The 18,425-nt window shown below is 47.6% G+C and overlaps 1 protein-coding gene across 6 annotated transcripts in view; it reads right to left on the bottom strand.

Annotated features, from left to right (window-relative positions):
• Window positions 1-18,425, bottom strand: part of ABCC9 (ATP binding cassette subfamily C member 9) — a 132,941-nt gene that overhangs the window by 33,594 nt on the left and 80,922 nt on the right. For all 6 annotated transcript variants that reach the window (XM_060245922.1, XM_060245918.1, XM_060245919.1 and 3 more), the window contains 5 exons: window positions 15,030-15,289; window positions 11,562-11,710; window positions 10,157-10,226; window positions 8,210-8,367; window positions 7,472-7,564 (listed from right to left, as the gene is read on the bottom strand). In XM_060245922.1, coding sequence (XP_060101905.1) covers window positions 7,472-7,564; window positions 8,210-8,367; window positions 10,157-10,226; window positions 11,562-11,710; window positions 15,030-15,289 — 730 coding nt within the window. The remainder of the gene's footprint in view (window positions 1-7,471; window positions 7,565-8,209; window positions 8,368-10,156; window positions 10,227-11,561; window positions 11,711-15,029; window positions 15,290-18,425) is intronic.

Genomic DNA, 18,425 nt, shown 5'->3' with positions numbered 1-18,425 from the left:
CCGCGCCACCTGCCGGAAGCAGGAAGCAACATCACTTCCTGTGACATCATTTCCCCCGCGCCACCTGCACTGGGCTATTCCCCAAATACAATGCCATTGCTGACCAAAAAAACCACCACCCTGAAGTGATGTCATGATGTCAAGACAGTGCTCTAGGATACACCAAAGTTCTGTTTTGAACTATATAGTTTGAGGAAAAGCTTAGAGGGGCCCTCAGATGTCATGATATAACTTCACTTTTTTCAGAGGAAGTGACATTGTACACTGGTGCACATGTTTGCACTCCCCCAACTCCCTGTTTCCCCCCCACACTGGTTTTTGTAGCAGGGGGAAACAGGGTAAATTGCTGTCTGCCTAACATTTGTACAATTCAGCATCGAAAAACCATTAAGTATAACATTACAAATATAAAAAGCAACACAAAGTATATTGATCCTTGTTTCGCAATGCATGTACTTGTGACAAAACTAGTAGTTCTACCACAAAAAATCACAGTATGTATGTGTTTTGCACAACCAGAGGTAAACCTGCTGTGGGTCCTAACTGAAGGCCATTAGGAATATTGCTTTCTTCATATTCTGCTGTTTCTGCTAATCCCCACACTATTCCACAATTTCCCCAACCCATCCTCATAAAGAAAAATCAGTGAAACATCCTTCATTCAAATACAAAGCTTAAAGACTAACGTTCAGCCACAATCATCCCAGGGCCACTTCACTTTAAAAGATGCCTGCATGGATGGCACTTTCACATATTTCTTTATGTTGCTGCTTGTATTAAAGATTATTATATGCTTCTTATGTAAAGCATTTGCAGTTGCTTTCTGTCTATGTAGAATGATTCAAAATGGTTTTTTTGAAAGATGGGGCATTAACTAGTAGAAGTAGGCTGCTGCTCTGTCTCTGGAGGGCCCCCAGCGACCAGCGGAGGCCGCGGAGAGGCCTTCGCTGGTCGGCGCTGGTCCCGGAAGGCCTTTCAGAGTCTCTGGAAGGCCTTCCGGGACCAGCGCCGGCTGCTCGCGGCCTCTCCGCGGCCTCCGCTGGTCGCTGGGGGCCCTCCAGAGTCTCTGGAGGGCCCCCAGCGACCAGCGGAGGCCGCGGAGAGGCCTTCGCTGGTCGGCGCTGGTCCCGGAAGGCCTTCCAGAGTCTCTGGAAGGCCTTCCGGGACCAGCGCCGGCTGCTCCGCGGCCTCTCCGCGGCCTCCGCTGGTCGCTGGAGGCCCTCCAGAGTCTCTGGAGGGCTTCCAGCGACCAGCGGAGGCCACGGAGAGGCCTCCACCACCGCCGCCGGGCCCCGCGCGCGGGCGGGGAAGGCAGCGAGTGAGGGAGGGAGCCCGTTATGAGAAAGGGCGGAATATAAGTTCACTAAACAAACAAATAAATAAGTGCTTTGAATGCTGAATTTACTAGAAAGGTAGTAATTACCTTAACTTAAAAGACTAACAAAATTTATGGCAGGGTACGAGCTTCCAAGGTGGGTAAAATGAGTCCCCAGCTTGCCGCGGGTAAAGTGTAGACGACTGGGGAAGGCGACGGCAAAGGAAAGGAAAGGTCCCCTGCGCAAGCACCAGTCATTTTCGACTCTGGGGTGACGTTGCTTTCACAATGTTTTCACGTCAGACTTTTTACGGGGTGGTTTGCCCTCCCCCCCACCTGGAAATTGGCAGCCCTACTACCAACCCAAGGGGTGATGTTACATCATAACATTTTTTTTGACAGACTTTTTACTGGGTGGTTTGCCATTGCCTTCCCCAGTCATATACAGTTTCCCCCCCAGCAAGCTGGGGACTCATTTTACCGACCTTGGAAGGATGGAAGGCTGAGTCAACCTGGAGCCGGCTACTTGAACCTAGCTTCCACCAGGATCAAACTCAGGTCGTGAGCAGAGAGTTCAGACCGCAGCACTTTACCACTCTGCACCATGGGGCTCTGAGGCAATGGCAAACCACCCCGTAATAAGTCTACCAAGAAAATGTTGTGATGTGACGTCACCCCATGGGTCAGTAAGGACTCGGTGCTTGCACAGGGGACTACCTTTACCTTTTCTATGAGCTTCTGTGAGTCACTGCTGAACTCCAGGAGTTGACAAACTTTCTAATATTTTCGCCCCGCAAAAAAAATGGGAAAATAACCAAAGCAGACAGATGGAAATCTTCCTCATCCCACTGTGGCCACATAGGAGAAAGTAATTTTAAAATTATGATGGGAGTGAAGGTTTTAGGAAGAAGCATTTGAAGGTAGATGCTGAGCTGATATCATTTAGTCCACCTTCCGGTAATGTCAGGGGTATGAACATAAGAACACAAGAGAAGCCATGTTGGATCAGGCCAATGGCCCATCCAGTCCAACACCTTGTGACACACAGTGGCCAAAAAAATTATACACACACACACACACACACACACATATATATATACACACTGTGCCTAATAGCCACTGATGGACCTCTGCTCCATATTTTTATCTAACCCCCTCTTGAAGCTGGCTATGCTTGTAGCTGCCACCACCTCCTGTGGCAGTGAATTCCCTTTGGGTGAAGAAGTACTTCCTTTTATCCATTTTAACCCAACTGCTCAGCAATTTCATCGAATGCCCGCAAGTTCTTGTATTGTGAGAAAGGGAGAAAAGGACTTCTTTCTCTGCTTTCTCCATCCCATGCATAATCTTGTAAACCTCTATCATGTCACCCCGCAGTCGACGTTCCTCCAAGCTAAAGAGCCCCAAGCGTTTTAACCTTTCTTCATAGGGAAAGTGTTCCAACCCTTTAATCATTCTAGTTGCCCTATGTGGCTTATGCAAAACAGCTATGCAAATGAGTGGTCCTAATGAGCTCCGGCACCTCTTTTTCTACATAATGAACCCCGGTTAGCTACCTTGGTGGCCCTTGCAAAGGCAAAAGGTGGAATACAAAGTTCATAAATAAGGAACAAATAAAGAATGACCTTCTCCTACTGCTTTCAACTCCTCATAAAAATGAAACAACAACAACAAAAAACCCTCTTATCCCTTTCTAGCCTCGTACTGATTCCCTTTGGCAGCCACACGCCTGTCTTTTTTTCACTCCCCCAATGGAAACTCTGACACAATCAGGCTGCCCTCTTTTCATCCCCTTCCAGATGCTTTTCTGCGCATTCCTAGACTTTTATCCTGTCCGACGATGAACAGAAAGGTCACCGAAATCCCAGTCTAACTGCAGCTCAGAACTTTGCAGCTAATGGGGCCGAGGGAGTTGGTTACTGCTTGAGGGATACACGGCGAGCCCAGAAGGACTTATGAAGTGGACTTTGGTTTTCTATCAAAGGCCTGTGAAGGAAGAAGGCTGCTAAGAGGCAGGGAAAGGAGGAAGAAATGCAACGGAATTGGTGTAGCACGACAGCTGCAGAAGTGGCAAAGAAGTCTAAAGTCAGGCAGGAGAGAAATGATATTAGAAATTTTCACAAGGCCCTCTGTTTACAATCCCTGGGAGCTTTGGTTGGCAGAGTCTATGGAAGGACGGACGGCATCACGAGTACCATGACCACATTTCTGTCTGAGCAGCTGGAAGAGATGTTGCCACACTGATGACACTCTAGGAATTCTACAAATCTCTATGGTAATTACCATAAACACTTGGGAACTTCCTAGAACTATGTCACCCAGCCACACACCCGGAAGTGATGTAATAGCATTTATTTATTTTATATCCCGCTTTCCTGCCCAATGGGTACCTAAAGTGCCTTTCATCATTATCCTCTCCTCCGTTTTATAGAAGAAGAAGATGACGACTGCAGATTTATACCCCGCCCTTCTCTCTGAATCACTCAGAGTGGCTTACAATCTCCCCCCACAACAGACACCCTGTGAGAGAGGTGGGGCTGAGAGAGCTCTTATAGCAGCTGCCCTTTCAAGGACAACTCCTACGAGAGCTATGGCTGACCCAAGACCATTCCAGCAGGTGTTTGTGGAGGAGTGGGGAATCAAACCCGCTTCTCCCAGATAAGAGTCCGCACACTTAACCACTACACCAAACTGGCTCTCTCATTTTACCCATTTTATTTGGACATTCCCCCCCCCCCCTTTCTCTTTCTTAAAATTTAAAATTTCGTTTTTCTTTTTAAAAATTGGTACAAACGGTGAGGAGCTAGAGCACCGGGGCAGAGCAGCCCTATTCCCCTGGGAAAAAGATTGGATAAAATTGGCAAGGATGTTTCCTCAGCAGGAGCTCTATCGGTTCCCAGTGTCTTTCTTTTTTTAAAAAAAATACTTATTATAAACCTTTAGAATATAACAATATACATATATCAAATTACTGTCCTTTTGCAATAACCAGCGACACCCATGGCATACTAATATGCTGCATAGATAAGTAAGGCCAAAGTAAATAAATGAATTTGTTTTTTTTCCTGAAATCATACTATTAGAAACATTTCAACATTGCAAGTTTTGTCACCTCCTCTGGAATAACGTTGTTCCAATAACTGAAGAAGAAAAACCAAGACTGATCCCCCACTAGGCTTGTTCTGGAGTTGGAGCTCTTTCCCCTCCCACGCTCCCATTATTATTATTGTTGCTGCTGCTGTTATTAAAATTTAGATTTTTGAATTCCCTCCTCCTGGCCAATACCAGGTTCTAGGTGATGTACAACAAAAGGAACACATAAAATCAATAAAACCAGTAATGTAGAACACTTGCAGCCCAATGAACATACTTTATAGTGTGCTGTAATTCTGCTTTCCAGGCATTGGGAGCTTCCCCCCCCCCCTTAAGTTGAGGGGGAGAGGGGTGCCAGCCCAGCAGCCAAACAAACAAAAGCCTGGCGGAACATCTCTGCTTTGCAAGCCCTGCGGAATTGTAAAAGATCCCGCAGGGCCCTGGTGTCTTCCGGCAGAGAGTTCCGCCAGGTTGGGGCCAGGACTGAAAAAGCCCTGGCCCCTGTTGAGGACAGCCAGACCTCTTTAGGGCCGGGGATCTCCAGTAGATTTTGACCAGTAGAGCGTAGCGCTCTTCTAGGGACATAGTGGAGGAGGCGCTCCCGTAGATACGTCGGTCCCAGACCGCTCAAGGCCTTAAAGGTCATCCCCAGAACCTTGAATTTCGCACAAGCTGCCGTGCGGCTGTGACTGTCAGACATCGTAACGTACTCCTAACTGCACCACGAGTAGATGTGTTCCTTTGTCCTAACTAACTCCATTTTGTATGCTGCTACTAACCACGAGAGTGAAGATCTGCATTTCAAACAGAATGAGACAGTTGCTAACCGCAAGGGAGGAATTCCTCACTTGGCACCAACAAACGCCTTGAGCCTTTGAAGCTGGTATGCCCCAAGGTAACCAGCGGGGTTCCTTCCTTGGGAAAGAGATAAGGGAGTATGGGGACAGGCGACTGTCTCTCAGGGTGTGAGAATGGCTTTATTGTTTTGCTTTCATGTGCTCTACAAAATACCAAGCAAAGCCTTGGAATGTATCAAACTCAATCTGCTTCTATCCCAGACCACTAGTTCTCAAATAAATGGATTAATTTTGAAACAAAATGATTCGTTTTCATTTGAAGTTCCAACGTCTGACAGTGACCAGCTCTGCCTCTTTCCTGCAGCAAACAGAAACAGGTTTTTCAGAGGATCTCGCTTGCCATGGAAAAGAGGCGGGGCAAGTCGCAGCCACGCAACAGCTTGTGCAAAATCAGACGGAAACGTTGGGGGGGGAGGGGCGGGGGGAGATCTTTGCCGCCAGAACAAGCCTAGTGGGGAATCGGTCCAACTTTGCATGAAGAGTGACTGTGCCTATTTCTCTTTTTCCATCTTGTCCATTTGTAAACCTCAGTCCTATCTGTTAGCCAAATATCAGTTGGTGGAGGGTTGGACTCAGGGGTGGAATTCTAGCAGGGGCTCCTTTGCATATTAGGCCACACACCCCTGATGTAGCCAATCCTCCAGGAGCTTACAAGGCTCTTTTTTGAAAGCTCTCGGAGGATTGGCTCCATCAGGGTGTGTGTGGCCTAATATGCAAAGGAGCTCCTGCTAGAATTCCATCCCTGGTTGGATTATATCCAACAACTTGCCACTAACATTCCTGCAGCTGTAATTAAATTCCTCATAAAATATCCACGTTTCTTTTCTAACAGCTTTTCCATTTGTCCTAAGAGTGCTACGCTGGAGTACATTTTGTTGGAGAAGGTGAATTGCACTCAGAAAAATGCCATTATAAAACCATTTCAGTGCTATAGGGCATTGAGCAAAATTTTAACAAGTGAGGTGAAAGGGATGGGGATATTTGGTTAATATAGCAGAGTTTTGCCCAGTCACAGAAGTGTGATACTGAATGCAGTAAATAAAGCTCCCAAAAAGTATACTGCAAAAAAAAGGTAAACTTATGTTTATTCAAGTAGATCCAGCTCACGTTCAAGTTGGAGCCGAAAGAAGAGAAAGAAGCTTGATCTAAAGAGTACTTTCCCCATCACAAATAGCCAGCTTGTCTGGCGTCATGTGTGTGGTAGTATGAGGGCGCTGTATTTACATGAGAGACCTGCAGAGTCATGTGACTCCATGGAACGCCATGTGAGGGGCTGCAATGACAAAGTGAGATAGGACTCATTTGGTAGCAGGAGCTCCTTTGCATATTAAGCCACATACCCCTGATGTAGCAAACCCTCCTGGACCTTACAGTAGGCCCTGTGCTAAGAGCCCTGTAAGCTCTTGGAGGATTGGCTACATCAGGGGGTGTGGCCTAATATGCAAAGGAGCTCCAGCTACCAAATGAGCCCTGGAGGAAGGGTTAGTGGAAAGCTCCTAAGTGAAGACAAAGAGAGGCATCCCATTCAAGGAGGTGACACCTAGACACACTTAGAGTGATGTAGCGCCCCCCAGTGTCCAGGCATGCTGAGTCAAAATGTTAGACCAAGGAAACACATGTTAGACCAAGGAAACCCATCAGCAGGCACCATGGCCCTTATAGGTGCCATGTTGGGGATCAGCGTCATCAGGGGTCACTTTGTAGAAAAATAGGTGGCGGAGCTCATTAGCATAACTCATTTAGCAAATGCCGCCCCCACCCACCAGCCAAAAGCAACCCGATGCAAGAAAGGAGAGACCCGAGCAAGCGAGGCCTGCTTGGGCCAGCTAGAGATCCAGCCAGCCCAAGCAGGCCTTGCTTGCCTGGGGCTCTCCTTGGCTGCCCCCTCCCCCAGTTAAAAGGCCAGCAAGCCACCCACAGCCCAAAATCACATAAGAAGTGGAGAATGGGTGATGTGGGCTTCTCCAGGGGTTCATGAGGGGTGCTGGGGGCGTGGCAAAGCCCCTGGTGGCTGGCTGGCTGCCTGCTCTCCTAATCCAGGGATTGTTATGCAGCTGCACCTACTATTCAATGGACACGGTAGGTGGGGAGGAGGAGGGGGGCCATCAGAAAGGTTCAAGAGCTGTGTCCCTATGAGTTCCTGCTGAATTCAAAACCTGGGTGTCATATCTAACATAAATTCAAAGAGAAGTCCACAAGAACAAACCTGAACGCTCTGATGGTGGTGAGGCCTTCAGCTGTTTCTGAAAAGTGGCAGAGGAGAGGCAGCTGGGTGCTGTCGTCGAGCTCCTGAAGGTCCCTATGTGCAAAGGACAGAAGGCAAGAAGTAATTCTTTTTTTTAAAAAACCATCCCAGAAAACAGCAGCTGGCAGGAAAGAGAGGCCTTTATTCTAAGCTTGCTTGTCAAAATTTGCTTTCTGTAAAAAGAGAAACTGGCCCTTGCTGATCGACATCAGAGTGGTGATGGCATTGATTGATAGGCATCGACAGGGCCAGCGCTGCCGCTAGGCAATTGCCTAGGGCGCCAGCCTTCTGGGGGTGACAGATTGGGTGCTCCCTGTGCGACTCATAAGAAAAGAGAAGCCATGTTGGGTCAGGCCAATGGCCCATCCAGTCCAACACTCTGTCACACTTAAGAACCTAAGAGAAGCCATGTTGGATCAGGCCAATGGCCCATACAGTCCACCACTCTGTGTCACACAGTGGCCAAAAAACCCCAAGTGCCATCAGGAGGTCCACCAGGGGCCAGGACACTGGAAACCCTCCCACTGTGCCCCCCCCAGGCACTCAGAATACAGAGCATCACTGCCCCAGACAGAGAGTTCCAACAATGTTACCACTCGGTGATGTTACCAGCGTGGGGGAGGGAGCACCAGAAGTTAGCCTTGCCTAGGGTGCCGGACAGTGTAGGGGTGGCCCCGGACATCAATTGGAAAGACTCACTTGGATGCAACCCGGAAGTACTTCTGGATGAAATAAAAGGCGATCCCGAGGGGCACGAGGGCCAGTAGGAAGAAGGGAGTGGCATACGAAATCATCCCGATGGCAGATAGACAGAGCAAGGTGGACCTCGTGAGCGACTCCAACGTTGGAGGGATGTGCTGTTGCAAAGATGATTGGCAAACATTATGTTCGGGCGAACATTCGAGAAACAAGTTTCTTGTTTCGGCAAGCAAAGGCACATTTCCCCTGCTCTCTTCTTAATTTATATTCACTTAGGAAACATGGTTGAGTATATACCGTCTTCTTCAGATACACTGGAACAGAAGTCACCAGCCATTCCATATAGGTAGAGGATGGGGAGGATGCTGACAACACCCTATACGTAATGGTTGGTGACTTCAGTTTCAATATATCTGAAGAAGTGTGCATTTTGTAGAAAAAGAGGTGCCAGAGTTCATTAGCGCAACTCACTTGCATAACTCATTTGCATATGCCACAGACCCCTGACATCGCCGGAAGGTTTACTAAAATATATAACTCAGCATCTACCTTAAAATGCTTCTTGAATTAGAATTGTCATCATAAAACCTTACTCCCATCATACCTTTTTAAATGACTTTCTCCTATGTGGCCACAGTGGCATGAAGAAGATTTCCATCTGTCTGCTTTATATGTTTTGGTTATTTTCCCATTTTTTTTGTGAGGAAAAATATGAGAAAGTTTGTAAAAATCTGAAGAGTTCAGCAAAATCCTCGCAGGGGGGCTTGAACAATGGAGCCCAGAAGCAAGCATTTGGAGGGGGTGGTAAGAAAGAAAGAGAACAATATCATTTAGAGGTTCCAAAGCCCCACTCCTGTGAACTCCTGCCCAAAATGAGGCCTGCATATGCTTGAAAGCTTATACCCGGAATAAAATTTCGTTGGTCTTAAAGATACCACTGCACTCATGCTGTGTTCCGCTGCTTCATTCATTCATTCATTCATTCATTCATTCATTCATTCATTCATTCATTCATTCATTCATTCATTTATGATTTATATCCCGCTCTTCCCACCAAGGTGGCTCAGGGCGGCTTACAACAGATAAGTCAACATAATATTAAATTGGTATTTAAATATATAAACATTTAAAACATTCAAAACATTTAAAACCTTTAAAACATTAAGCATTTCGGCAGTATGCATAGCAAGGATCTGAAGAGCTACATTTAGACGAACCTGAATCTGTACTGAAAACAGTAACCAAATAAAAAGTACTAGAAGAAAGCAAGATGTTTAGGGAATAGAAGAACCAGTGTGAAGAGAAGGGTCCAGTAGCACCTTAAAGACTAAGAAAAATCTTAGCTTATGAGCTATGAGCTTTCATGAGTCACCGCTCATGTTCACACCCTGAAACAAATTTGGTTCGTTTTTAAGGTGCCACTGGACTCTTTCGCTTTTCTATTGACAACGAACAGACTAACACAGCTATCCATCTTGATCTATTAGTGCAATCAGGGCTTTTTTTGCAGCAGGAACGTCTTTGCATATTAGGCCACACCTCCCTTATGTAGCCAATCCTCCAAGAGTTTACAGGGCTCTTAGCGCAGGGCCTCCTGTAAGCTCCAAGACGATCGGCTGCATCAGGAGTGTGTGGCCTAATACGCAAAGGAGTTCCTGCTACAAAAAAAGCCCTGAGTGTAACAAAGTGCTTGAAGTGTCAAATCAAGACTGGGAGGGACCTGGGTTCAAGCCCCGCACTCCCCCCATTACCACCAGTATTCATATGCTTTCATTTTACAACTTCCTCTGTGATTGTTACATTAAGACTCTCACAAGAATCCTGCAGAGTCATAAAAATTTCCATTCAGTTCATAGGAAGTTTATACAAACAGATAGGGAATAAGCTTCAAACTATGCCATGCAGTGGATCAGGGAATTCTGCCAAAAACTGAATTAGTGGGCTCACCTGATCAATAATGTTTGTATCTGCAGAAAAGCGATTCAGAATCAGCCCCAAGGGTGTTGTGTCAAAGAATCTGTTGGACACAGATACAGGAAAGAAAAAACAAAGATAAAATGTCATTTATTTTATTTACTTTATAGTCCTCCTTCCTCACTGAAACTCAAAGCTGGGTTGCATAGTGTAAGCCATTATGGGATATAAGCCATAAGAACATAACAAAAGCCCTGCTGGGTCAGACCAGTGGTCCATCTAGTCCAGCATCCTAAGAACATAAGAGGAGCCCTGCTGGGTCAGACCAGTGGTCCATCTAGTCCAGTATCCTAAGAACATAAGAAGAGCCCTGCTGGATCAGACCAGTGGTCCATCTAGTCTAGCATCCTAAGAACGTAAGAAGAGCCCTGCTGGATCAGACCAGTGGTCCATCTAGTGCAGCATCCTGTCTCACATAGTGGCCAACCACTTCCTCTGGATGGCTAATAACAGGGCATAGAGGCTGAGGTCTTCCCCTGATGTTCCCATAATGCTGAAATCCAGAGATTTACTGCCTCTGAATGTTCATCTATTATTCTTCTGATCTATGTGTATCAGTTGCACTCCTCCACTCCCATCCTATATAAGCCCAAACTTAAAATGGTAGGTATTTATTGATTAAAATATTTTTTATCCTGCCTTTCCTTGCAGCCCAACGAGACTTTCAAATGTACATTTAAACACAGAAACATAAGAAGAGCCCTGCAGGATCGGAGCAATGGTCCATCCAGTCAAGCATCCTGTCTCATACCCTCTGAGCCAACTTGTTCCGGAGACTGATCCTGGAACTTTTTGCATGCAAAGCAGATACTCTACCCTGAGCCGTGACCTTTCCCTGGATCTGAGGTGGCTTGAACCTGCCAAGAAATAGCCCTTAACTCCCAGGTTCTGCCCCCTACATCTCAGGGTCCAAATTTCAGAAGTAGGGATGAGCATGAACCAGTTCACAAATGAGGGTTCATCATAAATTTTGGCTGATTCATGGTTTGTGAAGCGATGTTTGTGAACTGAAGAACAGCCATGAACTTCCACAAATTTCAAGGCAGTTTGTGGTGGTTCGTGAAGAGCAGAAAACACGGGTGTAAATGGCTCTGAGCCATTTAATCTCCTGCTTTCTGTTCTTCATGAATAACAGCTGAACAGCAGACAACAGAAAGCAGGTGTTTAAATGGCTCAGAGCCATTTAAACCCCTGCTTTCCGCTCCCCACCAAAAGCGGCGGGGAGCAGAAAGCAGGGGCACGAACCGATATGAACTGGTTCAGTTTGCGAACCAACTTACTGCAAAAATGCAGTTCATTCCCATCTCTATTCAGGAGACCCTGTAGTCAAGGTACTAAATGCGTATCACCATGACTGCTCATTTCATTCTGGCTGTACCTGATTGGGCCAAGGATGATCTTGTTGAGGAGATTATGGTGAAGGTTTTTGGCTGCCATGAGTCCCATCCATTCAACAGTCAAGGAGGTCACAAGACAAAGGATGATCCCTGCAGCACTGAGGGCGGTGAATACAGCTATGTAGCAATTCTGTTAAAATGACAAGAAACATATTTCTGATCCTGGGAAAGAGACCATTTATTTTCCTTTTATTATGAAACGCCCTCAAGGAGATGATGCAGACATCTCTGGCATGGACCAGCTGGTGGGTCATAGTTCCAGAAAGCTTCTGTTACAGTAGTCCATGAACTTCCTGTTTAAATTAGTACTGTGTTTGCATAGCACTGGGGAGCGGGGAGAATAAAATTTCTGAATGTAACTCAATTTTGTAATCTGTTCTGTATCTTCATGGGAACTATGGTTGCCAACTCTGGGTTGGGAAATTTCTGGAGATCTCAGGGGGTGGAGCATTGGAAGGATAGGGTTTGGAGAAGGGAGGAATTTCAGTGGGGTATAATGCCATAGAGTCCACCCCCCAAAGCAGCCATTTTCTTAGGGTTCCCAATCCTCCCGCTCTAGCGGGGGACCCCAGGTTTTCCAGCCTCTTCCCCCGCCCCCCCAAAAAACAGAAGCGGGGGAAGAAAGGGCGCGAAGGAGCGTGGCGAGCTGTCCCTTCTCTGCTTCTGGGATGGGGTGGGGAGGGGGCGGCGGCGCAGCGGCATCGCCCGCTCCGCCTCTGAGGTGGAGTGGGGGGGGCGGGCCAGGAGCGTGGCGGGGGTGGGTGGGGTGGGAGAGAAAGTGTGCCTCTCTAGGCTGCGCTGGGAAGTGCCTCCTCCTCTTCCTACTTGGGCAACCCAAGTCAGACGCCTTAGCTGCCCGCCGTCACCTTCTGGCGCGGCCTCCTGGGAGGGGGGGGGAGGAAAAGCGAGAGGGCCGCTCCCGGCTGCGCACGGAAGTGCCTCCTCTTCCTGCTCGGTCTCCGGGGCAATGCCAAGCAGAGGCTCGCCCGCCCGCCACCCGGCAGCTGCTGGCTTGGCCTCCTGGGGGGTGGGAGCGCAGCTCCCAGGGAGGGTGGGTGGGGGTGGCTCCTTGCCTGCCCCCTGGGTCCACTTGGGGTGAGGGGGGAGCCGCTGGTGGGCGGGCTGCTGCCATGGCGCCGCCGCCGCCACCATCTGGATCAGGGACCAGCTCATCTTGGAGGAAGACTATGACATCCCCAGCGAGCAAGGTATCCCTTCCTCGCCCTGCCCGGGGGGGTGGGGGTCGCCCGAGGGGGGTCTGGGCCCTCCTCCTCCTCCTCCCACTGTAGGGTTGCCAATCCCCAGGTGGGGGCAGGGGATACCCTGGTTTGGAGGCCCTCCCCCCACTTCAGGGTCGTCAGAAAGTGGGGGGGGGAGGGGAGGGGAATGTCTGCTGGGAACTTTATTATTCCCTATGGAGATGTATTCCCATAGGAAATAATGGAGAATTGATCCGCGGGTATCTGGCCTCTGGGGGGGCTGTTTTTTGAGGTAGAGGCACCAAATGTTCAGTATAGCATCTAGTGCCTCTCCCCAAAATACCCCCCAAGTTTCAAAAAGATTGGACTAGGGGGGTCCAATTCTATGAGCCCCCAAAGAAGGTGACCCATCCTTCATTATTTCCTATGGGAGGAAGGCATTGAAAAGGTGTGTGGTCCCTTTAAATGTGAGAACTCCCTTTGGAGTTCATGATGCTTGTCACAGCCTTGATCTTGGCTCCGCCCCAGTGTCTCCTGGCTCCACCCCCAAAGTCCCCAGATATTTCTTAAATTGGACTTGGCAACCCTACATTTTCTCCAGGGCAACTGATGTCTTTTGTCTGGAGACCAGCAGTAATTCTGGGAGATCTCCAGGTCTCATTGGAGGTTAGCAACCCTAACGGGAACTTCAACACTATTCTTATCAATTTAGCATTGAAATTGGTTTGTGGAGGGGTAAAATACCTCTTTCACTCATATGTTCAGATTTCCGATTTGTATTTCGAATACAATGTACGTGGAAGCTAGAAAATTTCAGACTCCGATCTAAATTTGGAAGGTAATATTTGATACTTAACCTTTATTTTATTTACATATTCTGTCCCATGCAGCATCTGTCCCATACAGATTGCCAGTTTGGTGTAAGTGGGCGGACTCTTCTTTTGGAGAACCGGGTTTGATTCCCCACTCCTCCACATGCAACCGCTGGAGTGACCTTGGGTCAGTCATAACTCTCTCAGAGTAGTTCTTAGAGAGCTCTCTCAGCCCCACCTAGCTCACAGGGTGTCTCTTGCGGGGAGGGGAAGGGAAAAGAGATTGTAAACCACTCTGAGACTCCTTTGGGTAGTGAAGAGAAGGGTATAAATCCAATCTCTTCTTCTTCTTTTCTTCTTCTTCATCTCGAGTAGAGAGCAGGATTTTATTTATATTTCTCCCACATGAAACTGCTGGGTTCAGTGGGAGACACAAGGCTAACCTGGATTATTTATGCTCCTACATACAACACGGAGGGGAAAGCAAAATGGTGTTCCTGCATGCATAAATCAGGTGCTGGTGCAAACCCTGTAGGGTTTTCATGGCAAGTGACAAACAGAGGAAGTCTTCCATTGCCTGCCTCTGCGTATCAACCCTGGGCTTCTTTGGTGGTCTCCCTGGACTTCCATGGTGGTCTCCAGAACTTCTCTGGAGGTCTCACATCCTAGGACTAACCAGGGTTGACCCTGCTTAGCTTCTGATATCTGATGAGGTCCATCTAGCGCAGGGGTGTCAAACATGCACCCCTGGGGGACAAACCAGGTCAACGGAGGACTCCTATTAGGACCGCGAGCAAGTCTGCTTCCTTCTCCCTCTCTCTTGCTTCCTTCATTTATCAGAGACTGTCAAATAAAATATTGCAAGAGTGCTAATCTTTAAGCATGTTTTATTTAATGCTTTTAAAAAGAAAATCTCTCGCAGTGCTTGTCTGTGTCCTTTATAAAGTTTATGTCCTCTACTACCTGGCCTTACATTTTATGGCACGCATGGCCTGGCCCAACAAGGTCTCATTGATGCCAGCTCCCGCTCTCATAACAAATGAATTCGAGCCTCCTGACTTACATTCCGCTTTAAAGACCAATGGACGACAGCCTCATTGGAAAGTAGACCTTGTCAGGGCTTTTTTTTTGGTAGCAGGGACACCTTTGCATATTAGGCCACGCCCCCCTGATGTAGCCAATCCTCCAAGAGCTTACAGGGCTCTTATTATAGGGCCTACTGTAAGCTTTGGAAAGATGGGCTACATCATGGGGGTGTGGCCTAATTTGCAAAGTTGTTCCTGCTACAAAAAAAAAAAGCCCTGGACCTGATAAGATACGTCCTCCAGGAACAATATCACTTCCACAATCCATCCCCTTTTACTAAGTGTTTTGCAGTGCTGCGTTCCTGTCCTAGGCGCCTTGACTACAAGTCTGTTACCTTTTGGGAAACCGTTACCTTGCTCTCTTCGATGGAGCCTTCCACAGAACAAAAGGTCCGGGTGTGATTCTGGTTTTGGTTCTTTGACGTCCACTGGGCCAGCCAATAGTCGATAGCCACAATGACTGAATGCTTCAACAGTTTAGAAACGATCATAAGGAAAAGTAAGAAAAATCCTCCGGAAGTGAGATATCGCCAACAGGTTTTCCAAGGCATCTTGGTCCTGAGTCGCATTGCTGAAGACATGTTGTCATCTTCCTCTTCCTCTTCTTCTTCCTCTAACGGGGCACAAATGTCACTTGATCAGTTCATCTGCCCGACATATCTTGGATCCAGTGTTCCCTCTAAGCTGAGTTAGTGTGAACTAGCTCACAGATTTTTAGCCTCCGGCTCACATTTTTGTCTTAGCTTAAGAAGGATGACCTCAGAGCACAATAATTTATGCAGCAGCTCACAACTTTCATGCCAGTAGTTCACAACTTGAATATCAGTAGCTCACAAAGTAGAATTTTTGCTCACAAGACTCTGCAGCTTAGAGGGAACATTGCTTGGATCTAGAAAAGATCCCTACAACTTGGGAAGGCTATCTGTGTGCTTAAACACGTTGAGGACCTACAAATGCATATTCTGTGTTTGAGGACTGAAACATCTTGGGATGACATGCGTGTGTGAATGAGTCATTACAGATGTAACATTTTAAACAGAACATTCATATATAACAGCTATATATAATATATATATATATATAACACCAGTGGCTCAGTGGTAGTGGTAGAGCATCTGCTTGGGAAGCAGAAGGTCCCAGGTTCAATCCCTGGCATCTCCAAAAGAGGGTCCAGGCAAATAGGTGTGAAAAACCTCAGCTTGAGATCCTGGAGAGCCGCTGCCAGTCTGGGAAGACAATACTGACTTTGATGGACCAAGGGTCTGATTCAGTATAAGGCAGCTTCACATGTTCATCATTTTGTGTATGATGGGTAGAGAAATCAAGCATACATGCAGGTGTGAACCAGAGTGGCTCATAAGATTGTTTACTCCTCCCCCAGAGTATAAAATTGGCTTGTTCAAGAATGTCCTTCTCTGAGAGTTTCCTGTTAGGTCTAACTAGTCAGAGAAAAACTGGTAATAACCAGGGCTTTTTTGTAGCAGGAACTTCTTTGTATATTAGGTCACACACTTCTGATGTAGCCAATCCTCCAAGAGCTTACAGGGCTCTTCGTATAGGGCCTTCTGTAAGCTCCAGGAGGATTGGCTACATCAGGGGTGTGTGGCCTAATATGCAAAGGAGGTCATGCTAGAATTCCTTACAGGGCTCTTAGTACAGGGCCTGCTGTAAGCTCCAGGAGCACTGGCTACATCAGGGGGTGTGGCCTAATAGGAAAAGGAGGTTCTGCTAGAATTCCTTACAGGGCTCTTTGCACAGGGCCTGCTGTGAGCTCCAGGAGGATTGGCTACATCAGGGGTGTGTGGCCTAATAGGCAAAGGAGGTCCTGCTAGAATTCCTTACAGGGCTTTTCGTACAGGGCCTGCTGTAAGCTCCAGGAGGATTGGCTACATCAGGGGTGTGTGGCCTAATATGCAAAGGAGTTCCTGCTACAAAAAAAGCCCTGGTAATAACTACAACAAGTAATAATAACAATCAGATGGTAATATGAGGACACAATTCTCAAGGAAGAACCAGTGGTCCATCCAGTCCAGCATCCAAAGAACATAAGAGCTCTGCTGGGTCAGACCAGTGGTCCATCCAGTCCAGCATCCTAAGAACATCAGAAGAGCCCTTCTGGATCAGACCAGTGGTCCATCTAGTCCAGCATCCTAAGAACACCAGAAGAGCCCTGCTGGACCAGACCAGTGGCCCATCTAGTCCAACATCCGAACAACATATGAAGAGCCCTGCTGGGTCAGACCAGTGGTCCATCCAGTCCAGCATCCTAAGAACATCAGAAGAGCCCTGCTGGATCAGACCAGTGGCCCATCTAGTCCAGCATCCTAACAACATATGAAGAGCCCTGCTGGGTCAGACCAGTGGTCCATCCAGTCCAGCATCCTAAGAACATAAGAAGAACCCTGCTGGATCAGATCAGTGGTCCATCTAGTCCAGCATCCTGTCTCACACAGTGGCCAATCAATTCCTCTGGAAGTCCAACAACAGGGCATAGAGGCTGAAGACCTCCCCTGATGTTGCCTTCTAGCCGTGATGGGGGTTACTGCCTCTGAATGTGAAGGTTCCCTTTGGTCACTGTGGCAAGTAGTCAATGATAGACCTCTCTTCCATTCATCTATCAGCAGTTGAAAAGGTGTGTGTGGGGGGGAGGGAACACGAACACTTCAGCCCCCCTTTCCCATGCTGCAGACCTTTGCAGCATTTCTAAATTCCTTTAACATGGTGTCAGCCAGCAGCCAAAGGTCATACCTGTAAATTTCATCACATGTAGTTTGGCCCAAAGAAATAGTTTAATCCCAGTTTAGAATTCCAAATGTTGGGGGTAAGCACACTAACTTTAGTAGACCTAAAGGTAAAGGTAGTCCCCTGTGCAAGCACCAATCGTTTCCAACTGTGGGGTGATGTCGCATCACAACGATTTCACGGCAGAGTTTTTAAGGAGTGTTTTGCCATTGCTTTCCCCAGTTTCTCCCCAGCAAGCTGGGTACTCATTTTACCAACCTCGGAAGGACAGAAGGTTGAGTCAGCCTTGAGCCGGCTACCTGAAACCCAGCTTCCACCAGGATTGAACTCAGGTCATGAGCAGAGAGCTTGGACAGCAGTACAGCAGCTTTACTGCAGTTCTGCAGAGAGCCAGTATGGTGTCGTGGTTAAGTGTGTGGACTCTTATCGGGAGAACCGGGTTTGATTCCCCACTCCTCCACTTGCACCTGCTGGATGGCCTTGGGTTAGCCATAACTTTCGTAGGAGTTGTCCTCAAAGGGTAGCTGCTGTAAGAGCTCTCTCAGCCCCACAGGGTGTCTGTTGTGTGTGTGTTGGGGGGGGGGGGGAGGTAAAGGAGATTGTGACCACTCAGAGATTCAGAGTAAAGTGTGGGATATAAATCCAATATCTTCTTTACCACTCTGCGCCACTGGGCTCTTCTAGTAGACCTACACATGTGCAATAGTTATGTCACAGAGAACCAGAGTTCGTTCTTATTTGTTTGTTTAGTTCTATTTATATCCTGCCCTCCCTGCTGAAGCAGGCTTTAAACCACAATTCTCCGCATGATGCACCTGGTGCACCCAAGACCTAGACCCAAGCCGGGTTCTGGAACATTTTCCCATTGCTGTGGTCAGGGCTCTTTTTCTAGCAGGAGCTCCTCTGCATATTAGGCCATGCCCCCCTGATGTAGCCAATTCTGGAGCTTACAATAGGCCCTATACTAACAGCCCTGTAAGCTCTCGGAGGATTGGCTACATCAGGGG

The sequence above is a fragment of the Heteronotia binoei genome, chromosome 8, assembly GCF_032191835.1.
Source record: "Heteronotia binoei isolate CCM8104 ecotype False Entrance Well chromosome 8, APGP_CSIRO_Hbin_v1, whole genome shotgun sequence".
NCBI classification, from domain to species: Eukaryota; Metazoa; Chordata; class Lepidosauria; order Squamata; family Gekkonidae; genus Heteronotia; species Heteronotia binoei.
This window is presented reverse-complemented; position numbering and strand designations above follow the sequence as displayed.